The 27,474-nt window shown below is 38.5% G+C and overlaps 1 protein-coding gene across 1 annotated transcript in view; it reads left to right on the top strand.

The window, feature by feature from the left end:
- The window catches only part of LOC149216328 (phosphatidylinositol 3-kinase, root isoform-like), a 477,313-nt gene that overhangs the window by 226,213 nt on the left and 223,626 nt on the right, over window positions 1-27,474 (top strand). The window contains exons 9-10 of the mRNA XM_089392772.1: window positions 14,992-15,087; window positions 15,302-15,437. Of these exons, the coding sequence (XP_089248898.1) occupies window positions 14,992-15,087; window positions 15,302-15,437 (232 nt within the window). The remainder of the gene's footprint in view (window positions 1-14,991; window positions 15,088-15,301; window positions 15,438-27,474) is intronic.

Below are 27,474 nucleotides of genomic sequence, written 5' to 3'. Positions count from 1 at the left end.
TCTGGGCAGCAGTTACTGTTAAAGTAATAGGCTTGGCACATCGAATCTCGTATTGGTGTCAACACCAAAGGCTTCAACATACTATTCTAACATTGTCTTGTCAGGTGGCTTGTAGTCTTGAGTCATATCCTTTAGAAGACCATTAAATCTTTGATTAAATTTCCCAACTGTCTCATTTTCCCTTTTCTTAATAGAGTTAAATTATTTAACCAATATTTTCCTTCTCCCTTATCCCAAAATTTATCTTTGAATGTGTTAGTGAGGGCCTGTAAAAAGTCAAAAGCATTATCTGGCTTGTATTGAAACCAATCCAATGCAGCCTCCTCCAATAAAAGGACAAACAACCTCATTCTAACATTCTCATGATTTGTATGCATGAGCATATCTTTGTAGAAAGGTGTTTAACTTCTCTATGTGATCAACAACATTGATTGCATTGTTCCCTTGGAAGATCGGAAGCTTGTTCATAGCAGAATCATCTAGAAGATCATGAGGATACCCTTGTATGTTGGCAAAGTTGCAAGCATTGAAATAAGCCATGAATTCTTGATTGGTGAGATTAATGAAAAGCAAGTGGATATCAAGGAGGGCTTCTGTACGAGAAAGATTAAATGCTTTCTAGAATGTAATTTGTTTAATCAAGCTCTTAGAGCCTTTTAAGGATTGGGAGTAGGGTTAAACAAGCTACTAAGATTTCTTCTAGACTAAGCTCTTGTAAATGGATGATTAAGTGGAGTCGCCAACCAAACAGGAAACCAACCGAAATGTCAAGGTGCTAAAGGTCTAGATAAAGAAGATGAAAAGATTAGTTAGATGACAAAAGGTAAGGTGATTAAAAGATGAAGAGATAATGTCACAACGTCGCCATAAAATGTGGCGTTGGTGAGATAGGGAATGATGAAAGATGAAAGATTGAGACGATATCGTTGAAGCGCCGAGAATGACATAAACTCCTCCCTGACAACAGCGCCAGAAAATGTTGTCGCTCAGATTGTATAGGCACAGTGCGACAATGACTCAGGTCGGGGGTTGTCACTCTGATCCCCGACCTCTCAGTTCTAGCTATTTCCCAAAAGCAGAGTATGGGGGGTAGTCCCTATAAAATGGAAATGAAAGGCAAGTTGGCAACCAACGAGTTTGGGAGACACGATTGAATGGCTTAGCCATTTGGTTGATTTAGCAAGATTTATAGATTAGATTAGATCTAGATGTGAGACCAGTGCCTTATGGAGTCATTTTCTTTCTTTATATCAATTAAAGACCAAGTAACTGTATGAACAACTGCTGCTTGAATGCTTAACTATCCTATATGCTATGCAAATCCTAAGACTTAGGTGTGGTGCAAAAATCTTGATTACTTCTAATTATATGCCTTTTCTAGGTATATCCTTCCTCTTAACTATTTTGAAGCTAGTCTCCAGAGTAGGTTGTGAGAAAGAGGCCAAGGGGAAGCAAGCAGAGGCTTGATTAACGATACTTCCCCTTAAGTACTAACCACTCAGTGCCTCTGGCGCTGCAGAGACTGTGGCTTTGAAGATTGCAAGGTCACCGTGTTAACCACTAAAGAGGTGCTAGGCTTGTCAAGCTAGATGAGAAAGGTTTTCCTATGCTTTATCAACCAAACTAATGCTTCGAGGTAAGTTATTAATGCAAGACTAATCTTAGGATGCTCAATGCAAGATTCTTGAGTGCTTCTTGTGTTAAGATTATTCATGTTAAGTACTTCAGTTATGATTTGATCTTAAATTATATCAACAAGTACTTATGAAGATACAATTTCAACCACAAGAGTAACTGCCAATTTAACAAGTGCCGATAATAAACAAGAGATATCCACGATACAATTGCTCAAGTGCTCAAGATAAAATTACCATCCACAAAGATACTAACCAATAATTGATGACAATGATGACAAATAAATAAACCAGAGCACTTATCCACTTAGATAATTAGCCAATGAGACATTATGAGATTGCAAATGTTCTTAGCCAATATTTCTCAACAATTAGCCTCTTCAATGTTAACAAGACAATTTTGATGAGATATGCAATTAGACAAGTGATGTATCTTAAACCAGTGTTGAAAATATCAGTATCGGCAAAATATCGGCGAGGGTCCAGAAAATATCTTATCGGCAATATCGGCTAAAATATCGGCAAGCATAAAAAATAATTTTTTCAGATTTTTAAATATAGCCGATATTTTGCCGATATTTTGAAAATATCGCGATATTTTCTCGGCGATATATCGTTTTGCCGAAAATATCGCGATATTTTCGAATATCGACGATATATCGCCGATATTATCAACAGTAGACTTAAACCATTCAACAAGATACCATTCAAGATTTAAAGTGCTTTTAGAGAATGAGCTTATTAGTGTAGAATTAGGATTATGGAACTTCACAAGACAACCAACATTAGATACTTCTTCAAAAGCAACAAAATATAAACACCACCTCCCACAATGAGCAATTAGAGCATGAGCAGTGAAAGCCTTATGTCCCAATGATATCAAGTGACAATTAATGAGCAATTAGGACAGCAGTAAGACAACCTATGACAACAGTGAGCTAACAGTGAGTAAATTTATGCTAAATATGTCAAACTTTCTCAAATTATGTGACCTTGAGAGCACTTTAAATGTGGACGCAAAACACTTATATCCCTGTTAATATCAGACCTCAACAAGCTTACAACAGTCAGCAAATTTTCTTGAAACAAGCTACATAAATGAAAACCCAATTCATGCAATGATTTACCAATGAGTTAGAGTATTTGTGAACTGAGTTTGTGTCGTTTAGATGAGCTGGATATCACTGTTAGAACAAGATTAGACTGCTGTAGGCAAACAGTGAGATGAGTAAGGCTTTGAGAGGCAAACCAATGGCCCTACGCCCAGTAGAAAATTTGTCCTTTTTCCCAACACTTTGCCAATGAAAGAGGTGTCTGCAACCACCAAAATTATGCCCAACACTGCTGCAAGACACTAAATAATTAGCGCAGAAATCAAGTATTCACCAACAGAGAGGGAATGAGATGAGGTGAGGCCAAACTAAGGCTCAAAGAGGAAACACTAGGCTAGAGGAAGGGACACAACAAGGGACAAATGCCTATATAGGCCTGCGTTGAGGGGAAGGAGACCCTAGAGGCCTGCAGCAAGGCCTCCAAGGCAGGCTGAGAGCTAGAAGGTGGTTTCTGTGAGGCAGCAGAGAAGGAAAAGGGTAAGGAGAGGAAGAAAAAGGGCCGAAAGGGAAGAGAGAGGGGGAATAGAAGGCAGGCGAAGGCCTAGAAGTCTTGCGGCAGGACTAAGGGAGAGAAATAGGGGGGCAGCGGAGGATCCCGAAGGGATAGGGAGTCCCACAGCAGGACTAAGGGAGAGAAATAGGGGGCAGCGGAGGATCCCGAAGGGATAGGGAGTCCCACAGCAGGACTAAGGGAGAGAAATAGGGGGCAGCGGAGGATCCCGAAGGGATAGGGAGTCCCATAGGGCCTGCGGCCAGGCTTTGGCGGCTTAAAATGGCCCACAGCAAACCCCAAAGGGTTTCCGTCCAGCTCTTGGAGGAGGCTGAGGCCTCTAAGCCTCACGACATAGCTAAACAAGGATGGTTGTGGCCCTTAAGGCATACAGCTAGACTAAACACAACAATGGCCAAGGCCTGAGGGTAAACACTGGGCTTGGAGCCCCTAAAAAAATTGAAACCTCTGCCAAATATTATGAATTTGCTTCAGATCTTCAATGTTGCTCAATTTCACTGCAAACTTCCTTGATGTTGGCCCTGCAAAAAATTGGGAGACTAGATCTTATCCTCAAGGGCCTAGATTTAGCTCAAACGCCAACAAATCTTCTTCAAATGGGTTGGATCTCACCTGCACAAATGAAAAATAAAATACCCAAAACCGCAATATATACAAAATTTGAAAAATAAACGCCAAACCCCAGTTGCTGCAAAACAAGGGTTAAAAAAATTTATTTACAAAATTATTTTACAAAATATATTTACAGATATAGAATTATACAATGTTTGAAAGAATTTTTGAAAAATAATTCTTATAACATTGACAATGGCTTGATGTATTTCGAAAGATAGATATTAACCACAGCCTTAATGAAGTAAGAAAATGACATAAATTTGTCAGAATCCAACAAGGCCAGCCTATTCCTGCAGTCCGTGAACTTGGACCCCAATGGCCGAGGAACCTGCAAACTCTATATATTTCTTCAAAAAAACTTGTTGGACACATGGTGAATCAGATCACCTAAGATATACCCAAATTCTACCAATATAATGTTCTTATCACCATCTATTGAATAAACAAGTTTGTAAAATTTTGAGCACAATATAGGAAGACACATACCTAACACATACCATGGATCAATGAGAAAAATACACCATTAACTGTACCCCAATGTTTTTTATTATGAATTTCAAACATTCCCAACAGAATAGTGGCTTCACACCAACGTTTTACAAAATTACATTAGCCAAAGATATCGAATAGAAGCAAAATGCTTTCTATTTATAGGGAAAATCCCTCCAATTGGGAAAATAACGGCTAGTTGACTTGATGCTTGTCAAAATAATCTCTATTGTTGATAAAGACTTGATCAACTTTTAGTCTCTCTCGTCGAAAATATTTATTTTTGAGGAATTTTCGAATTTTTCATAAAAACCATTTTTTATTAATCCAAAAATAATTGTTTTGGATTAATTTCCTCAAACATTTGACTTTGACTTAATGACCAAGGTCCAAGGGCTTACTTTTTCTTAAAAAATCCATTTCTGCCTTGGCGGGGGGACCTTCAAACTTTGACTTCTTCATGACCCACGAAATTTTTGGTCATTTTCCACTTGGCTTAGGATTTAATTTTGTTTTTGCCAGAAAAATTAATTAATTCATTCTTAATTATTTTTCCACCCTCAAATACTTTATCCATGGTGTCTGATTGCGAGGGACCATGTGCTAATTTTTTTTACATCAGATAATTACAAATTCAACCCTCAAAGGGAGAATGCCTGTTTGTTATAGACCCTCATAATGTTTATCCAATTCTGTGACACAATATGATCTAGTAGACCAAGTGATCTGTAATAAAATAATTTAGCTTAATGGCTTAAAATTTCTAAATCACTTTTACAATCGACTAGACTAAAAACACTAGGACTCATCTAAAATTCTATCAATAAATTCGACCCTAGCTTTGGGGTTTAAGTTGGAGGGAAAAACTCTACTGATTATCCATGTTTAGAAACACACATAAGTTAGTGAGACGAAAAACCTCCTAGGATGTAATTTGTCGCTAAAATCATAGGCTTACCTAAGTTGTTACATAATTTAAACGATCGTACTAGCATTATTTACATTACAATTTGGAAAAATTGGTTTTACAATAACATGATAATCGTGTGGCTGATGATTTTGAACTTTGAAAAATTTGGTACAACTGCTTCCATGGACTTGTGACAAAATAGGTGCAATACCTCCCAAGCTACACAAATCAACACTAGCAACACCAACTTAAACTCCATTCAAAGCAAGCATTCATTAAAGACTAAGATAATATAACCATTCATTAAAGACCAAATTTGTATCTTAAGGGCATATTAATATTTCAAACTGAGATCACCTTCCAGTATATAAGTAGACCAAGTTTCGTAAAGGTTTTCTCTACCTTGGTAGGGGTGGCTAATAGTCAACCATATTAGGTTCTTCTAGTCACCAAGGGGAGTTGGCATTTCCAAGGTTAACCTTTCAATCAATAGGTATTGGTGTAATTGAGTGGCAGTGGAGGGGAAAAGCTTCATGGCCAAGTGCCATGGTCAAGGGGACTAACTAACGGGAGTCCACATCTTGAGTCTATAGATGTAATGGCCAAGTGCCATGGTCAAGGGGACTAGCTAACGGGAGTCCACATCTTGAGTGTATAGATGTAATGGAGGTAAGAATCATGGAGGGATAAGTTACCCTGCTTGGCCTACTTTTTCTAACCTTATAGTGTGCCTTTTACTTCTTCATAATAATGCTTTTTATTATGAGTGCATAGCTAAAGGATTAGATCTTGTTTTTTGTGATATAGCATTTAATTTAACCTCTTAAAATGAGGTATTTTATTGCTCATTAGGGTTGGGACATGCAAGGGTTCTTTTTAATGAGGAGGAGCATCAATTGCATAGGAGCCGAGTGATGGCTAATGAGGAGGGTAGAGCTCATGCTATGGCTTTGCCCAATTGCCCATGCGCTCTCTTATCTCCCAACCATATTTCTCATTTTGATTTTCTTTTTCTTTCATTGTGTCCAAAATTTTGCTTTTCATTCTTTTAGGTACATCAACCTCCAAGGCAATGTTTCCTGGTCCTAATAAAGGATGTGGATAAGAGGGTTCCAAATCCTAATGAACCAATGACAAGTTAGACCAAAAGAATGGAGATGGTATAATATGACATGGAAAGTGTTAGGTAGGGTGTAAAGGAGAATGGACACACTATTTCAATCTTTGTTTTCTAAATAGTGTTTCTCCTATAACCCTAAGGTCTCAAGTGAAGGTCCCATGAGACTAGGGCCAAGGATTAACCCCTTGGTAATGTGAGAGAACAAATTCATAGTCAAGTTTGGTTAATTTTCTAGATTGCCACTTTATCTATATTAAATGACCAAAACATCAAGTGTAAGCACTTGATTGCAAAATGATCAAAGTACCTATAGAGTAGCATCCCACCTGTTGATTTGGGGTAACATCGGATGTGCTCTAAGCCTCAAATTTTGTAGGGAGGCTTGGGCACATGTATTCCAAAGTACCCAGAAAGCGTTTTGGGAAATTCCACCCAGAGGTGATTTTATTAAAATAATTAATATTTTTAATGGGGTTCCTAAGTCTAAACTTAGGAAAAGTAAAATATTAATGGGTATTAATCTAATCAGGGGTGGAACTTCTAGAAAAAGGCATGGATCAAGTCAAATCGATTTGAGCTTTTGATTATGTGTTAATCTAGGCTGTTGATAGCTCAACATGAAGATATAAGAGACTTGAGGGTTAGTTGGAAGACACATCAGGCAGATACTCAGTTGCCCAAGAGAAATCGATTTTCTCACTGGTCGAAGTTCGGCAAGAGAAAATTGATTCAGAGGGAGAGTTGAAGGTGGAGGAGAGACAAAGAGGGTTCAACATCAGTCAAGGAGTCATGGATGAGGACACAGAGCAACATAAGGAACAACCCAGGGTAGATTGATGCTGGGAGAGGCAGCGCTGGCTTGTGTGATGCAGGTATTGCGCAAGCCAGTCTAGAGGTTAGAGAAATTGACGTTGGGCAAGCCAGAGAGTCGCAAAGGGTCAAGGAACTTCTCTCTCGGGTCATACACTTGTTCAAGAATGTCTGTAAATATTTCTTAGTTCTATACTGTTGGGTGAAATTTTGTACATGTTGATTTTTGTTGAAGAATAGTAAAGCCCTCATCTGTTGCATCGGTTTTCACGCATTGGGTTTTTCCAGGGACAATTGTCCAAAAATAACTGTGTTATTGTGTTTGTATATGTGCCGACATTTTACTTTCATTTAATTTTTGCAATGTATTAATTGTGAAGGTTGCAGTAGAATACACTTCAATATCTGTAGTAAGAATACAGTAGATAACTTATCTCTGAAGTAATAAGTAGAAGAAGTCATATTAATCATTGCATTAGGATTTCCATTTTAAAAATTTTGACATTGTATCAGAGCTACAGGGAAGCGAAAGAGAAGCCAGAAGATCCAAAGGAATTTGAAATCCCTACTAGAGCAGAAATTCGAATCTCCTAGAGGGCTGAGCAGTTCAAACCAAAGAGAATGGATTTTGTGGGAAAACTCTCTTTGAGTGAGCCGATAGAGAGGTAAGCCTTTTCCAGTCGAAATCTATTAGTGGTAGAAGGAGCAACACAACAGAAGACTCAACAAGGAAGAGACGGTTTTTCCTACAACAATTGCTGAGATAGGTTAGCGTTAGAATTTGGACAATATGGATACTCAAAATATCCAAGGCTTGTGTACCAGATTAGATGAAGAAATTGCGTGCTTAGGTAATTCGACATCAACAGAAGTTTGGTACATTGATAGTGGGGCTTTAGCTCATATGACTGGAGTACGAGAACATTTCTCTAGCTATCATGAAGAACGGATGGACTTCCAAATAACTATGGGAAACAGAACGAAGTGTACCTCCGTAGGGGACACCATAGCTTTTTAGATGGAAGTAGGGAGCGACATCCGAGCCACAAATGTTCTGCATGTGCCAGGATTAGGGATGAATATAATTTCAGTGTCCCAGTTACAGGACAAGGGATATGATGTATACTTCATCGGGAAGAAAGTATACGCTAATCATCTAGGCTGAAAGAGGAAAAAGAAAATTGGGGTTCGAAGTAACAAGTTGTATAGGTTGTAGCTTGAATCGCCAATGGCATTGATAGGCATCAACTATAATGGTGAGAAGAAGCGAAATGAATTATGGCATAAGCGAATGGGGCACTTACGCCGTGGAGAACTGAGGATGCTCAAAGAGACTGTTACAGGGGTACCAGTCTTAAGTAATGAACATGATGACTTATGCAGAGGATGTGTACTAGGAAAGTACGCTAAAGAAGCTTTTCCCAGAAGTAACAATAGGGAAAAGGATGTATTAGGAATCTAGGATTAATACACTCAGATATCTGTGGTCCTATGTCCACAAGGGCTCTTAATGGTGGCGAATACTTTGTCACTTTTATCGATGATCACTCCAGAAAAACTTGGATCTATTTCTTAAAGACCAAGGATGAGGTCTTTGATCATTTCCGAGAGTTCAATGCTCTTGTTGAAATTATGACAGGGAAAAAGATAAAGGTATTGTGTTCAAATAACAATGGAGAATATATACACAAGGATTTCACAGATTTCAGCGCAAAGGAGGGCATCAAAAGACAGTGGACAGGTCCATATAATCCGGAGTAGAATGGAGTGGCAGAACCTAAGTTGCACGAAACGGGGAAACGCGGAAGCGAAACGAAACGGGGAAGCGAAACGAAACGTGACCTCCCCAAATTTTGGAAACGGGGAAACGCGAATATATATAATAATATATATATATATATATTTAAAATATTTAAAAATTATTATTATATATATGTGCAATCATAAAGCATGAATGATACATTTACTTACATAAACATTTAAACATTAAGATTAAATTTACATCACATTTACTACCTGGAAACCCTAAAAAAAATTAAAAACAAATTAAAAAAAAAATTAAAAAACAAGTGTTTTTTTGGGGAAACGTGGCACGTACGGCCTGGAAACGCGTTTCCGGCCGTACGGCCAAGTTTCCGTTTCGGGAAACGTGGCCGTACGGCCGGAAACGCGTTTCCAGGCCGTACGGTACGCGGAAACGCGTTTCCGTTTCGTTTCCGTACGGAAACGGACCCTGTACCTGCGTTTCCTGCAACTTAGGGCAGAACGAAAGAACCGAACTATTGTTGGGGCAGCCAAAGCTATGTTGTATGATTAGGATCTACCTAAGTGTCTATGGGCAGAAGCTTGCAACACGAAAATATATATTCGTAATAGAACTCCTCATAAAGCATTGGGGACGAGAATGCCCGAAGGAGTATTCATAGGGAAGAAGCCGGAATTCAGTCATCTCAGGATATTCGGAAGCATGACTTATTGCTACATATCAGACGAGAAGCGTAGCAAATTGGATCAAATTGTAGAGAATTGGGTATCTTGTGGGATACAACGAGATCTCAAAGGCACATAGAATCTACATTCCGGGCACTAGGAAGATTGTAGTAAGATGAGATGCAAAGTTCATGGAAGATAGAGCTTTCAGGAAATCTCGTGAAATGCCTGCAGAAGATCAGTCAGGAGATGTTACGTTAGTCCAAGAGCCGCAAGGGGGGCTAGAAGGATAGGAAGGAGAGCATACATCTGGGACAAGTACAATGACTAGTACTAGTATTTCCTTAGAGGGAGGAAATGGAGAGGCCTCTCAAAAGATGAAACAACAAAGTGAGGAGGAAGAATTGGTTGAACCTCCCACCACCAGTGGTAGAATGAGTAGAGAAGTGAGGCAGACACTAAGGGATGCAAAGGAGTTTGTTGGAGCTCCTAGAGTCGAGAAAAGGCAACGCAGACAACTAGATAGATACCAAGCATTGGTAGCTCAGGTTGGAGAACCGTCCAACTTTCATGAAGTTGTTCAACACCAAGTGTGGGTGGATGCCATGGTGGAAGAGTACAACTCCATCATGACGAATGATGTCTGGGAAGCAGTACCTAGATCGGAAAATAGATCTGTTGTAGGATCGCGATGGATCTACAAGATCAAGTATGCTGCAGACGAGAACATAGAGAAGTACAAGGCAAGGTTCGTGGCAAATGGGTATGCTCAGAAAGAAGGAATAGAATATGAAGAGACCTTTGCCCCAGTTGCTTGTTACACCTCTATCAGATCTGTTATATCCCTAGCAGCTCAAATGGGATGGGAGATTCACCAGATGGACGTCAAGACAACATTCTTGAACGGGGTGATAGAAGAAGAGGTGTATATAGAACAACCCGAAGGCTTTGAAACTCATGAGAAGAAGTCTCATGTTTGCAGGTTGAAGAAAGCCCGATATGGGCTCAAGCAGGCACCTAGAGCATGATATGGTCGAATTTATAGTTACTTGCAGCAGTTGGGATTTGTCAAGAGTGATGCTGATCAAAATCTCTACTATTTACTGGTAGAGAATGAGCCACTTATTTTGGTACTATATGTAGATGACCTGTTTCTAACTGGATCATCTAGGCTCATCTAGGACTGCAAGAAGAATCTTGAAGTCGAATTCGACATGAAGGACATGGGATTGATGCATCATTTTCTGGGCTTGGAAGTTTGGCAGAAGAATGGGGAGATCTTCCTTGGTCAAGGAAGATATGCTACAAAGATTCTGAAGAGATTTAGAATGCAGGATTGCCGACCCATGGCTATTCCTATGATCACCATTTGGAAGAAAATAGATGCATCAGAGGATAACTAAGTAGATCCCACCTTGTACAGACAACTTATTGGGTCACTTATGTATTCGGTCAACTCTGGGCCAAACATTTGTTTTGTGTTTAACACTCAGTCAGTTCATGGTGGAACCAAAAAGAGTGCATTGGGCAACAACTAGACACATACTTAGGTATGTATGAGGAACATTTAGATATGGGTTGAAGTACTCGAGAGGAGAGGACGTAAGCTTGAATGGGTTGATCAATGCAGATTGGGCAGGTAATTTAGTAGACCAAAAAAGTACCTCTGGGTATTGCTTCAGTTTGGATCAGGGATGATATCATGGTGCAATAGGAAGCAGAAATCAGTAGCACTAAGTTCAACAGAAGCAAAATATATGGCAGCCAACACAGCTACATGCGAAGCCATATGGTTTAGAAAATTGCTTGTGAGCCTATTTAGGAAAAGGATGGAGGTGGCCAAGGTTTACTACGATAATCAGAGTTGCATTAAGCTCTTTGAGAATCCAGTATTTCATGATCAGTCGAAACATATAGATATCCATTGTCACTTTATCAGAGACTGTGTTCAGCGTGGGGCAATACAACTATAGCATGTTCCCACAAGAGAGAAGGTTGCTGATATACTCACAAAGGCTCTCGGAAGAGCTAAGTTTACTCAGTTCAGAGAGAAGTTGGGTATGATTGAAAATTCGTTTTAGTAGCAGGAGCAGGATGCAGTGTAGATGTAGTGTTGGGTGGCAGGACCAACAACAACACAGATCCAGAGGGAGTTGCAGTAGAAATGTAGCATTAACAGTAGCAGTGTCAAAGGCAACAATATAGTAGCAGCAAGAACAACGCAGTAGTTGATGGACAACATGTCAGGCATCAATAACGCAGAGACGATGCTTTAGAGTCAAAGCAGTGTGCCGAGAGGCAATATATTGCTAGAGCACATTCCTCGCTAAGAGGGATTGTTGATTTGGGGTAGCATTAGATGTGCTCTAAGCCTTAAATTTTGCAGGGAGGCTTGGGCACAAGTATTCCAAAGAACCCAGAAAGTGTTTTTGGAAATTCCACCCAGAGGTGATTTTATTAAAATAATAAATATTTTTAATGGGGTTCCTAAATCTAAATTTAGGAAAATTAAAATATTAATGGGTATTAATCTAGTCAGGGGTGAAACTTCTAGAAAAAGCTGTGGATCAAGTCAAAACGATCCGAGCCTTTGATTATGTTTTAATCTAGGCCGTTGATTGCTCAACAGGAAGATGTAAGAAGAGACTTGAGGGTCACTTGGAAGACAGACCAGGTAGATACTCAGTTGCCCAAGAGAAATCGATTTTCTCACTAGTCGAAGTTCGGCAAGAGAAAATCGATTTAGAGGGAGAGTTGCAGGTGGAGGAGAGACAAAGAGGGTTCAACATCAGTCAGGGAGATAGGGACGAAGACACAGAGCAACAGAAGGAACAGTGCTGGGCAGATTGATGCTGGGAGAGGCAATGCTGGACTGTGTGATGCAAGCACTGCGTAGGCTAGTCCAGAGGTTAGAGAAATTGACGCTGGGCAAGCCAGAGAGACACAAAGGGTCAAGGAACTTCTCTCTCGGTTCAGACACTTGTTCATGAACGTCTGTAAATATTTCTCAGTTCGATACTGCTGGGTGAAATTTTGTACATGTTGATTTTTGTTGAAGAACAATAAAGCCCTCATCTGCTGCACCGGTTTTACCGCATTGGGTTTTTCCGTGGACAAATGTCCAAAAATAACTGTGTTATTGTATTTGTATATGTCCCGACATTTTACTTTCATTTAATTTCTGCAATGCATTAATTGTGAAGGCTGCAGTAGAATACACTTCAATATCTGCTGTAAGAATACAGTAGATAACTTATCTCTGAAGTAATAAGTAGAAGAAGTCATATTAATCACTGCATTAGGATTTCCATTTTAGAAATTTTCACACCACCTTCATTTAGGAGGAATGTTGGATGGTGAGAGGTGCATGGCTAATGCAGATGGCATATCTTCATTAAGAAGTGAGCGTCAAGTGCTGCTGGCTGGCTAGTTGTCAAATGTTGGAGAAAAGTTGTTTCCTATGGGATTACCGATTTTGGTGGGCAACAGATAGCACATAAGTTTTTTCAAAACATTGATTAATAAAAGGTTAAAAACCTCATGCAAGTAGATTCCAAGAAAACTTGAACATATTATCGGCAGAGATGAGCAACCTTAACAAAAAAAGTAACTGTAAAATCATGTTTTTTATGCCACTGATCGAAATCTATGTAAAGCACTAGCACAAATAATGCAATGAATAGCACCTTCATCTATCACTCTGAGTGAGACACCATTGATGATAGCTATAGTTTTATTGATGGCAGACTGGTGCAGAACCTGATGGTTGTCAACTACAGCATTAATGCAGTGTACTTGACCAACATCTTCAACTTGGTGATGACAGACTGGTGCAGAACCTGATGGTTGTCAATTGCAGCATTAATGCAGTGTACTTGACTGGCATTTCCAACTCTTGCCTTTCTCTGTCATGAAAGCTCAGGCTGCCTTACAGGGCTGTCTTGTATTCATTTTTCATTTGATTTCATCTAGGGGTGGGTTTTTAACCCCATTCTTTTGCTTGGCTATTATTACGTGTAGTTACTAGTCATTTTGACCTATTTTAGTCTTTAATGGACATTAATGAAATTTAAATTTAAATTTTCAACTTTGACTTTGAAGCTCTAATCAGTGTTATTGGAACTGGACTGGTCATCAAGCAAGTCGACCCCAAAACCAAGAATCGGACCAGAATTGGTTTGAGACCAGATAAAAACAGGGAAAAGAATGGGTAGACCAAAAACTACATAATATGCAAATTTTGGAAACAAACATACACACACACAAATATGCAAAATGCCTTATATATATAGAAAGTTAGGCTGCTTAAAACTAAAATAGCAGCAAATGCAATCCATCTCTGAACCATAATTACATCAACAAAGAAGCTCTAAATGGCTTCTAAAGTCCAAAAACATCATGCTACAACAAATACTTACAAATCATCAAAATCATTGCCTATATTGGGATCCTTGTCATCAATATCACCTTCGAAGCATTACAATAAGATAGAAAAAGCTTAACATGTCAAATCGAGATTTTGTTTGAGTGATGATTACATTTTGACTGGGGTCATGACAAAGGAGTTCAACAGTCAAGGCCTCCAATATCGAGGTACATAGAGGGCTTGGTGCTCTTGATTAAATGCTAGTTCCACATGCTCATACATGACAGAATCCAATGAAAATGTTGCAATCCTCCCATCATGAAATCCCAAAAATTATTAAGTCTATTGGATTTTGAGTGGGATCTAACATTCTTCCTTCTCCATTTGAAATCCAATGAAATTGGAACCACTCTCAGACATTTGGAAACAATTAATGATTATGTTAAATTTAAATTAGGAGAATAACTTCAAGAATATAACATTATGATTAATTACGTAGCATATTAGGGCCCTATGGTTGAATATTAGTCTCTCCCACTCATAAATTATTGTTTTTTTCATTACCATTAATTACATAGCATTATGAGGGCACCATGGTTGAATGTTAGGCTGCCCCACTCATAAAATTCTGTGTTTTCTTAATTCTGCTTTCTGAGGGTACTTAGTTGCATTGTACACCAGTTGGGTCAGTTAGTCCAACTGGTTCCAGTCCAGTGCTGATAACACCTCTTCTAATAACACTAGTTTAATTAGCCCAAGTACTGCCAGTACTCATTCTTTGGGTACACATAGGGTAGTTCTTTTTTGTACTGATTTACACTTCTTTAAAACAAAAGGTAACCATTTATTTTTATTAAGAAGTCTTTAAAACAAAAAATCAAGATAAGGAGAAGATTCCAATAAAAAATTGATTTTCCCCAGTAGTTTTTCTTCAGTTTGAATTGACAATGCAGATTATGCTGTGCTGACAATTATATTTGTAAACTATTGATAGGAAGCCAAGCAGGCACTGGATTTGATGCGGCGGTGGGCACCTATTGACACTGCAGATGCATTGGAGCTATTGTCTCCTTTATTCAAGAGCGAAGAGGTTAGTATAATTTTGAGAATTTTATCTGACCGTTAAGCTGAATATATTCTGTCTATGTAAGTAATGAAGGACGAGGACAATACCAAGAAATATTGGTTATAAGGTTTTATATTGCTGAATTCAGTTTAGAAATAAGTTGTTTTTGCATTCACCTTTAATGTGGTTCAAATTTTTTGAAGTGTATATATATAATTATTTGTTTGTTCTTTAACAGGTGCGTGCATATGCAGTAAATGTCCTTGAACGAGCAGAGGATGAAGAACTGCAGTGCTACTTGCTTCAGCTTGTGCAGGCCCTCCGATTTGAGCGTTCTGAGAAATCGCGACTTGCCCTTTTTCTTGTTCAGCGATGTACGCAAATGCTTAAGCTTTTTGCTACCATATTACATGATTTTTCTTGTTTGAAACACTGGAAGATCAATATTACTTTAAAATTAGAGAATGTGCAAGTCAAAATTTTATCAGAAAAAATCAGTCCTATGCTTGTAACATATGGTTGTTAGAGCTTTTTAATCTTGCATAATATTTGTATTGAGTACATAATAGATTTATATGGTCTTTGTAAAAACAAAAATGTTTCCTTTTATAATCAACAGCAAACGTGTTGAAAACTAAATTTTTAAATTAGCCATGTGTGGTACTTGATCAATGGTTCATTGATTGGTAGCTGCATCGGTTTTTTATTCCCCAAGAGGTAACTACCATAGAGGCACACACACAAGGGTGTGTTGTTGCCATTTCATGATCTTTCTTGCTCAAACTTTCCAGACTGAGACATGTCTCTCATTTTTACCTTTAAACACATTGTGCTAGCTTAGCTGTCATATAGTAGATGGTCCACACTCATCTCTCAGATTGACAGATGCACTTATGGTGTTGGAAAATCAAGAATCTTGTATATTATGTTTGAATTTACTTACTTGATAATTACTTGTGATGTTAGTTGGCCTTTATTACTTTTATTTTCATCAAGCAATTACCAAAAACAATGAAGATCACAAAGAGACAAAGTGCACAAGATATAGGCTTCAAGCGAGGGGGAAACCCCTCCAAGGGGAAAACCCAAAAATACTACTTTTCTTTTTATAGAATCTGTTCAAGATGAGACACCCAAGACCAAAGCCAAAATTCATCCCAAGCACCAAACCAACCCACCAACAATATCTCTTCAAACAAACCAGGTCCTTCCGAAGATAGTGAAGATCAAAGCAGCTTCACTTCAGAATTTCGGCCCTGCATCAAGATCTGCAACAAGGTCTGCATCTTCGACCTAGATTTCAGCCCCTGCAATTCGCACGGAAACCCTAGACAGCTTCACACATGTGGACAGAAAAATATGTTTTTCCCAAGAGACCTGTCTTCTTCGACTTCTTCCTCTTCTTCTTGCCTTTTTCGCTCTTCCTTCTCCTTTGCTATTGCAGATTGAAATTGCTGTCGAGAGTGATCCAAATGAGTTGAAGCCCTTCTTATTTATAGCCTTTTGGAGAGGTCAAATAAGCCTCTTTAGGCCGACTTGTCCTTGTTGGGTCCAACTTGGTCTTGGAGGATAATTTTGCTTTCTTGACTCAAAAACAATTATTTTTCTTTTGTTACAAGGAGTACAAATGGGAGTATAATACATGACAAAAATTCTTCTTTGACCTAGAAAGTCCTAGAAGCATGAAGAACATGCTTTGAACTAGACTTGAGAATGATACCCATGCTTTTACAAATAATATTTCTTTTCCTTTACTTTTATCTTTTTATATACAAAATATACAATGCCATGTTTTTAAAAAGGTCATTATGAAGACCAAAACTAGTTACATTCTGCAACACTCCCTCTTAACTAGGGAGGTATTCATAATCCCATCATGAAGTATAAGGGATCTCAAACTTGAAGTATTCTCATAAGAAGAGTTGGATTGATAAGCCATTTTTTATGCATCTATGTTACAATCAAAATTGTCAACAAGGCCTTAACTTGACAAGCTCAACTTATATGAGAGCATCATGTTGGGAGGCTTTACATGAGATACCACACTACCTCTAAAGGCACATACCCAATCTGGATGTTCACCAAGTATGTCCTTTTAGGACTATTCTTATCTTGGATTATCAATCCTCTTTGACTACCTTATCTTGGATGCCTACCTCATACTTAAAGAGTTTCGATCTATAGATTCACTTATATTTTGTATTTTATGATTCTCAGGAAGTTCGAATGTCAAATGCTTATCCATTCTGTCGGACCCCATTCTTTCTTTATGTCTTTCACTAAGACTTACGGTTGTTAGTCCTGGTCTAGTGCATGACACATAAAGAGAAGAATATACTGTTCATTATCCCTCCCCCTCAATGAGAGAATAGATATCCACCAAACCAAGCTTACCTTTCATGTACTTAAGTTTCTTGTTTGGTAATTCCTTCATTAGAATATCAACTACTTGTTCATTTGTAGGAATATAGTGTAGCTTCACGACCCCATCTTGTACTAGACTTTTGATGTAGTTTGGTATTGATCTGAAATTGAGATCCAAGACAATTAATAAGGTATTACAGACTCATGTGCATGGATGTGCCTATGTTGTTGTGTGCAATGGATTGATCAAATTGCGAAATACATAGACTTTGAGGCAGTTAAAGACTATAATAGATAAACACATAAAAACACAGCAGATTTAATAAGGAGTTCACCCAATACTTCTGGGCTACATCTCCTGGCTAGCCTTTAGTGGTGGCCTCTCTATTAAGTTTTCAAATAGAGTTTTACAATAGTGAGCTCAGTTTGAGCCTCACACACAACAAATGCAATTACAAGAGCTTCACTTGAATCCCTCAAGCTTCCTCTGAGTACACAAACTTCCTCACAGCTCTCAATCTTTGTCCTAACTTTGTCTCGCACTTGCTTGCAACACTGCCCTCCCTGTTTGTTCTCTGTTTGCGGCTTTTGAAGCCATTTTGGGCCGCCTATTCGTTTCATCTCCTCGGCCTTTAGTCTCTCGGGCCTCTGTCCACTCGAATCCCTCTTACAATGTTTTCCAAGTATGGCATAACGCCTGAAGGGGAGGTGGCCACCGATTCTGCAACGTAAGAGTGCCTGGGTCCTTTGAAATCCGTCGGATTCCCAAACGCGACCGTTTTTTTTATCAACACAGAGAAATATGCATAAAACGGGGAAATTCCGCCAAAAACATGATATGTCGGACTTCAAAAGTCCTTTAATACACTTCATTCCCCTATTAGGTCCGCCCACAGGTCATTATCGCATATCGGGAGGGCCCATTCCTTTGTATTTTGGAAAAATATGTCAAACTGCGAAAATGCACTAAAACACTGTAAAATCCCGCATTCTAGACCTGAAATACTGTTCAATATTGTTAATAAACCCTTTCGGGTCCGTGACATCGCATCGACGATTTATTCAACGAAAATGCGATTTACAAAGGAAAACTCAGTTTTCCGGACTTCAAAATATATGCAATGCCGCCTATTTTATTATCAGGTCCATAATATCGCTGCCATCACTGTCATCGGCCCCGCTCCTCTGCACAATTTTGATGCGATGCGGCAATGTGATATATCACAATTGCTTATCGCAATAACCCTCGGGCCGTTTGTAAGTGCTTCTGTAATCCCCGGATAACGATCCTGCGATGTAATACGGGCCGTCAATCTGCGTGCTTGATCGACGGTCCATATTAACTTCGCCAATCTCCGTCGCCATATATATGTGTTAAGCGCCGATATCGCTGTTCACCATTGCAGTTCTTGAGTATATCGCGCTTGATCGAAGGTCCATATTAACTCCACCAATCACCGTCGCCATATATATGTGTTAAGCGCTGATATCGCTGTTCACCATCGCAGTTCTTGAGTAGATCCTGTCGATCTCTGCCGAAGGTTACCGCTGATTGCCATCCGCTAATCGGATCTGGGCCGTTGATCGGCCAGATCCGACGGCTCTGATTTAACATTGTGTTAAAGCGTTGATGGCTCTGTTTACTCTGTTTTCACGGGTTTTGGGCCTCCCGACAGTGTTTTTCTTCATTCTGAAGGGTTTTCTCCGCCATGCTACGGGTATCCCTTTTGCGATAATTTCAATCTTTTAAAGGATTTTGGGCCTTGGGCATGATTTTAAAAGGGTTTATGAAGACTTAGAGAGTTCTCTCAGATCCATTTGGATCACGCCTTCCCACTGAAAAAGGCTTTTGGACCACCAAAAGTTGGTTTTCAAGCATCGCTTAAGTGAGGATACAGCTGCCTCACTTGCCCAATCTCTATCCATTTTGCACTGCTGGGTTTTGAACCTTTGAGTCCAATCCTTAGGTACTCGATATCTCCTCTGCATGTAGTCCTCACCTTCCTGTCCAGAACTGTATCTTCCTGCAACTCATTGAGGTATTCAGGCAACAGATCATCAATGGAAGGCAATTGACTTTGCTCTTCAAGATCTTCAATTAATGAAGGTTCAAACAGTCTTAAATTTTCTGCATTTACTATTGAATAGATGTGCATGTATGCTGGCAGATCAAGGCGGAAAGTATTCTCACCAATTTTCTCAAGTACCTTAAAAGGCCCATACCTTATTGGCTTCAGCTTCTTTCCTTCACCTTGCATTTTGTCCTTGCTGATATACAGCCAGACTTGGTCGCCAACTTGGAAGCTGTGCTCCACTCGGTGCTTATCATGCCTTGCCTTGTATTTGGCTTGGCTCTTTTCTAGTTTTTCCTGCACTGCCTGGTGAATCTCTTGGATTTGTTCAATGAATCTCGTTGCTTTGTCCACATCATTGTGTCCAACAACTGCTATGTCTTTTTCAAAGACAAAATCCAAGGGAGACCTTGGTGTAAAACCAAAACAGGTCTCAAAAGTAGATCTCTGGGTAGAAGAATGTTTAGCACGGTTGTAAGCATGTTGCACATAACATAAGTGTTCATCCCAAAGCTTGGGATGCTTGCTGCAATAACCCTTGAGCAACTGGATCACTGTCCGGTTGACTACCTCTGTTTGGCCATCTGTTTGTGGATGAAAGGTTGTGCTTTTCTTCAATCTGGTGTCCATTAATCCCCACAGGCTTGACCAAAACTTGCCAACAAATCAGGAGTCTCGATTAGATACTATGGAAGTGGGTAACCCAAAATGTACCCAGACATGCTAAAAGAACAATTTCGTTGTTTGTTCAGCTGTAATCTGCTTATTACAAGGTATTAAAATACACATTTTGCTGAACCTGTCCACAATAACATATACATAGTCATGTCCCTTTTTAGATTTTGGCAATCCCCCAACAAAGTCCATGGAAACACTTTCCCAAGGATGGGAAGGAACTGGCAGTGGAGTGTACAAGCCTAGTTTTCTATTGCTGGGCTTGCTTTTAGCACACATGGTACAACGTCTTACATATCTAGAAACTGTTTTATGCATTTTTGGCCAATAGCAGTATCTTTGCAGCTGTGCAACTGTTTTACTTACCCCAAAATGACCGGATATCAGAGAAGTATGTGCCTCCCTAATTATGTTAATTCTCTCTGTTTGTGGAATTCATAACTTTCCCAAATGATACAAGAGTCGGTTCTGTTGTCGCAGGGATTGTTTGGGCAGCGTGACAATGCTCAGACCGAGGGCTGTCACCCTGATCCCCGATCCCTTTGTTTAAGCCGTCTCCTGAGGCTAAGGGGGGTAGACCCTATGGGATAAAGGAAGATCAACTGTAGACTAGTTGGGTTGGGAGACATAGCAAGCACCTGATTGATTTTAGAAATTAATGTACTAGTGCCTTATGGAGTTAATGTTGAAATTTGGTACCGGAGGACAGGTGGTTCCCTTAGGCTTTGATCTTTGGCCTAGGGAAAAGTGTCCAAAAGAATTTAATTTTTCTCCTAAAGTGACTTTATAATTTTATAAAGTTAAATCTAATTTAAAAGTGACTTTAAGTGATAAAGTTATTAAGTCTAATTTTAAAGTGACTTTTATAAAGTCAAAGAAAAATTAGAAAGGAAAAGTGACTTTGGAAATAAATGACTAAGTGGGTCTTTATTAAAGTGGGGTGAATTAAAAAATAGAAAGTGAGATTTAAATGAGCATTTAATCTCAACCATTGATCTAAATCTATTTCAGCCATTGGATTTAGAGATCACCCAAAAGTCACTTGGATCACCCAAAAGTCACTTGGAGTTATATTAAAGGAGGAAAAGGTCATTCATTCTTTCATGAGCAGATTGGGAGAAGGAGAGCAAGAGAGCAAGAGAGATTTCTGAGCAGGAAGGAGAAGGAGACAGCAGCTTGGCACACATTCCAAGACAGCAGTTGAGCAGATTTGTACAGCTGATTCAGCACATAGTGAAAGACAGATTTTTGCACAAACATCGAGGAGCAGTTTGCTGATTTTTCTGCACACAAAACGGAGGTCGTACAACATTTATTGCTGTCCTGTTTGCTGTAATTTCCAGATTGCTGTGAGGCACGGGAAATGAGATAAGTTGTAAATTTGCTTGCTGATTTTTTGCTGAATAATTCTCACTGTAAAAAGACAATTTTCAGAAATAAAGAAGAGCTCTCAAACTGGTTTTCCCCAAGAGTTGTAGGGGGTTTTTCCAGGGTCAAGTTGACAAAAAATATCAGTGTTTTAATGGCAGTTTTTAATTGCTGATTTTTATTTCTGCAATTTCCAGCATTTTGAAAAATTTCCAGAATTTGTGTTTTCAGCCATATTTTTTTTTTCAGTCTGTTAAATGTATGGTTATGGGAATGGGCATTTAACTACATGGGAGAAATAAGGTGAAACTGAAAACCGGGGTGGGAAAACAGAAATTTTTACAGTTAATGTTTAAATGATTATTTATTAAATGTTGCAGAAATATGAACTTTATAATTCTATGATTAACAATCATTTATCATCAAATAACCCAAGCAAAGACTAATTTTGCCAAATGCAAGATAATCAATAAATGCACAATGATGATCCAGCACATAAATTTCTAAAGATTGAATGCTTTAAACAACCATACAATTTAAATGCTAAACAATTACCACTTTCATATAGCTAACTTTAAATAAACATTTAAGTACATTTAACTATAGAAAAGTGGAACATAGATACCACGAAATGCGCCAAAAAAAATGAATTTTCAATTTTTCAGTTAAGCTTTTTTCAAATTTTTTTAATATATATATATATATATATATATATATATATACATATATGAAACAAAACTAAACTAAAAAAAATGTCTAAACTAAAATTTATTAAAATGAAACTCAAAATTACTAAACTAAACTAAATAAATACAATGAAATTTAAAACTAAAAATTATTTAAAAAATCTAATTCTAAAAAAAACTAAAACTTAGATTAATCAAAACCTAAATCGGATGACACTCGAATTTTTATTTTCAATTGTTATCAAAAAATTTAAATAAAACAAAAAATGAGCTGAAATAAATCTAAAAGCTAAAAAAAATTTTACGATTCTAATCAAAACAAAACTATACAGAAATATACATTACCATATCTTCCATAAATCAAAACGCAGACAGATCGAAATCGCTGGTTATTGTTTGCTTGTGCGCAGGTTTTCGACGGCGGAGAAGTCTACGGATGGAGGGCGAAGGTGACAGCGTAATGGCAACTCGACGACAGGGTTGATGGCAGTGTGAAGATGAAATGAACGCAGGACAGGAAAAATCACAAATTTGCTGCGTGAGGGTTCGATGGAGCTCGAATCAGATAGAACACAAGTGAGGAAGCCTGGAATATGACTGTAGAGGGAGCTGAAGGAGTACGTGGCTACGTGGGAGATTTGCGTGGAACAGATGGAGGACGCAGTGAGTAGGAGAGCTGCGTGGAGAGTTGCGTCGATGATCCAAGGGGTAGCAAATCGCTGAAATGGAGCAGAACAGCAACGAAAACGCATGATGGAAGATTTCCAGTGAGGAAACTGCGTGGGAGAGGAGTTTTGGAATAGTGGCGGATTTGAGGGCGTGGAGAATGCTGGTAGCGTGAGGAGGAAAATGCAGTAGAGAGAGAGAGATACGCAGGTGGGCAATGGAGCAGCGTTGGAGCTACGTTGTGTGGAATGTAAGATGTGATACAACGTGGAGGAAATATGATAACAGCAAAAACCCTGAATGGAGTTTTTTTCTTTTTTTTTTTTAAATTTGAAAATAACTTTGCTGGACAGTAAACAAAGTGGAAGATGCTACCAAATAAAACCCAAAAAAAATTTCTCCAGATTTGGACACGATTTAATATCCTGGACTGCAAAACGATGCACCTGCAAAAGCTAGTTCTGAGGCCAGATCTTACCCTCCAGGGCCTAGATCTGGCTTCAAAATCAAATTTCGACTTCAGATCTGCAACCTGCAACTTGTTCCTGAAAACAATGAAAACAAACAACCAGAACTTGAAAATGCAAAAATAAACGAAACGCCAAAAACTCTAAGACGTAGTTAAATAATTAAAGTATTTACAAACTGAAGGCTCTAGGTAGCCAGATTTATCGTTATGGCACAAAAATATTTTTAGAATTTTAAACTTAATGTGAGGTGCTTCAGAAAACCCTTCATGCATTCAGAAGAAAAACTTGAATGATAAGCCCAGGATTAAAACTCGCTGGGCTCTTTTAGAAAACACAATCAGGGAGTTGGTTGGTTTAGCCGAGAACTTCCTCGAACGCTCGGTAATCTAAAAAAAAGGATTTCCTGCACAGCTTAAAATCAACCATTAACATAGAGGGAGAAAACAACAGTGAAATTTAGATCAAATGGAGATACCTGCCATTATATTCAGAAATTAAACTATCATTCAAACCCCAGAGATCAGACAAGATACCTGTGCCTAAATCAATCTTCATCAAGCTATTATCAATGGCTGAAAATAAAATTATGCAGAAAAATAAAACATCTTACAGCATTTCCAGAAAAGTAACACTAGCAAGATTTTCAACCCCAAAGTCTTTCTTTATTGCACAAAAAAAATGACTACAAGAGAGCTTTTTTAGCACAAGACTCATAGATCGAATGATCTCAAATGACCCCTAACACCCTATTTGAAGGAAAAATTCCCAACAGCTAGTTCAAGTGATCCATGTCAAACTAATCTCGACTGTCGATGAGGACCAAAATCCCTTTTAATCTCATCCGTCGAAACTTTAAATGCATTTTAATATATTAAAAAATTAAAACTTTGCATTTATTATTATTATTTTTTTTAAATATTTAATTTATTTTTTAAAATTTATTTTTTTAGTTATTTTTAGTTTTTTAACTTCTTAATTTTTTTTTTATTATTTATATCTTTTATTTTTTATTTTTGGATCCTCGAACTGAGCCTTTGGAAAAATCACCTATGACCTAGGACTTAGGACTTATGAGGGGATTAAAACATTTCCTAACCCTCAAGACACTTTACAAGTTTACATCATGACTTTTACAATTTTACATCTCAAGGGGGAAAACCTATTTGACATAGACTCTCGTAGACCACCCAGTCTTGCGACACAAATATAATCTAGCAGATCAAGCAATTTGAAATAACCTAACCAAATGATTATTTCCAAATTACTTTTAAATAGAATCGAAGCACAGTAGGATTCCCCTAAGATTCTAATGACAAGTCATTCCGGCTTTGCAGTTAGGCTGAAGGAAAACTCTGGTGATCATGGATCGGTGAGACAAAAAACCTTTCGGAACGTAGATTATCACTAGAAAATTAGGTTTGCCCAGGCAATTTACGTACATGACTCAGATTTGCTAAGATTATTTACAATTTACACATGCAGATTGGGTTTACAACATAACATGATCGGGTTGATGATGGCAGTCGAATGGCACGGACATGTCGATCCAGCGCTGTCCCTTTTTGCGAAAAGGGGGTGTATTGCTATGGGTAGTTGACACATAGTTGTCAACATCTGGCTCTACTTGGGGACATTTTGTTGCACTGTAGGAATGTGAGAATCCAGAATCTGCATCCACACAACACACAACAAAATACAAGTAGCGTCCATCCAAAAATCATCATATAACATTAAGCACAGGAAAGATATAAGCTCTTCATTTATTAACTATATAGTAACATGAAAAGTAAATCTAATCCTAAAACAGAAATGAAAACACTGAAAAAGCAAGGAGTAGGGTTAGAAATACAAAGGATGCCCCATGGCGTCAGATGTGTTCAATATGGTGTATACTAAGCATTTGCCTGCTTTCACGCAAATCTGTCGGCTACTTCTCGGATGTGCCATGTCCAATTCTGCATACGGTAGGACTTTTTCCTATCCGAAAATCAAGCTGCTCGCAGCCATCTAATGCATTAAATCTTCTTCTCGTTCTCTTTCTTTTGCATTTTTTCTTTGTGGCAGGCTGTATCACTAATGACATGGAACTTTCTGCTTCAAAGCTCGTAGATGAAGTATGTAATATATTCGTGACATGTCTTTCTTCATTTTGCATTTGCCCTGTCAAGGATGATGGATCAATCTCATAGGTGTCATGAGCTATAACCTAATCTTCTAGACTCGTGGATTAGCCGTGTGAGCCTCAACCTGATTATCAATTTCCCTTTTATCTAGGTCACCTTCAATTATCCACTTTTCAATGGAACAAAGGACCTCATAATAAGATGGAGCTTGTTCCAACAGATAAGGAGGCTCTTGATCTATTGACGTTCCCTGGTTTCTTTCATCCTTTGACTGTTGTTGAATTTTTTGAACCTGTATTTTAATGGCATTTATCTGACTAGAGTGTTCAACCTTCATAGCACTGATTTCCCTAGCATGGCCTTCTTCCATGGTCAATAACTTATTCTGAAGACATATCTGATTAGCTTCCATATCTTTTATTACTTTATCTTCCTTTTCTTTTATGGTCATCAAACAATGCTGCATAAAGTTTATCTCTTTCTTATGATTTGCTTGCATGGTTGTCATATTTTCCTCTAAGCTTGATAACTTGCTTTGCATAAAACTAATTTCTGTGTCATGATTAGTTTTCATGGCCTCAATTTCCTTAGCATATTGATTTTGCATGTCGGTTATGTAATCAGAGTGCTTAATTTTCATGATCTCCATCTCCTTATTATGTTTTTCCAAGTGGGTGCATAAAGTTCTCACATCAGTGGCGTAATTAGTTTGATTGATCTCCATATTTTTTACCATCCGCATTAGTTCTTCTATAATTTGCTTCTGGTCTTCCTTTTCATTGTCAACATTGTTTTTACAATTTGTCCCTGTTTTTCCTCTATCGTGGATTTGATCTGTAATGGTACAGGTGGATGGCACATTCTGATATGAAGAATTGTCTTGAAATCTTTCATCGACAACTGGACCTTTTATAAGATTACTTTCATTCTGTTGCACAATTTTAGGGGCACAAGGCGAGCTATCTGGATAACCATATCTATCTTTAAAAGGATTGAAAACGTCTTCTAAAGAAGTGAAAGAGTCTTCAAGACAATTATTAAACCAATTCAAATCATCACCCTCCAAAGAAAGGACAAATAGACGCATTTTGACATCTTCATGATTATATTGAGGAGATCTACAATATATGATCATTATACGAGTAAACTTGCATAAATGCTTTCTAACAACGATTGAATTACCACCTGAGAACAAAGGTAATTTAGAAATGGCCACTTCTGGAACATCATGGAGAACATCAGTAAAATGACACGGGGTAAACGAATAGTCCATGACGAATAGTGAGGGACCAAATGGATGATAGAAAGAGGTATCTGCTCAAGAAAATCAAGAGATGAAAGAAGTGGAGTCGCCACCTGAACATGAATCTAACTTTAGGATCCAAAAAGCAACAAACAAGCTGATATGAGGGAGGCTTCTTGTCTGGGAAAAAATAAATGAAAAGAAATGGAGTTGCCACCCAAACAAGAAATGAACTGAAGAGTAGGTGCTGAAGGAACGATTAAACGATATGATGAAAGATAAGGCGATGAAAAGATCAAATGACGCCAAAGAATGTTGGCCGTTTGACAGGCTAATGAATGGCGGAAAAGATGAGATGATGCCAAAAAATGTTGACTTTGCCAGCTCAAATGAAAAGATTCCAGATTCCAGATGAGAGAGAAGAATGAAGATGAAATGTCGTTGAAACGCCAGGGACAGAAAAACTCTATCCCCGGCAACGACGCCAAAAAATGTTGTTGCACAGATTGTCCAGGCAGCACGACAACGCTCAGACCGGGGGCTGTCACCCTGATCCCCGATCCCTCCGTTTAAGCCGTCTCCCTGAAGCAGGCTAAGGGGGGTAGACCCTATGGGAAAAAGGAAGACCAACTGGGAACCAGCTGGGTTGGGAGACACAGCAGGGGGAAACAAGCACTTGATCGATTTTAGAATTTGATTAGATCTTTAAATGCTTAAGACCAGTGCCTTATGGAGTTAATTAAC

The sequence above is a fragment of the Pinus tabuliformis genome, chromosome 1_1 (assembly GCF_031772625.1).
Source record: "Pinus tabuliformis cultivar Carrire ecotype Pingquan chromosome 1_1, CPIR1, whole genome shotgun sequence".
Classification (NCBI taxonomy): domain Eukaryota; kingdom Viridiplantae; phylum Streptophyta; class Pinopsida; order Pinales; family Pinaceae; genus Pinus; species Pinus tabuliformis.
The sequence above is the reverse complement of the archived record's forward strand: the minus strand, read 5'-3'. Positions and strand labels throughout refer to the sequence as shown.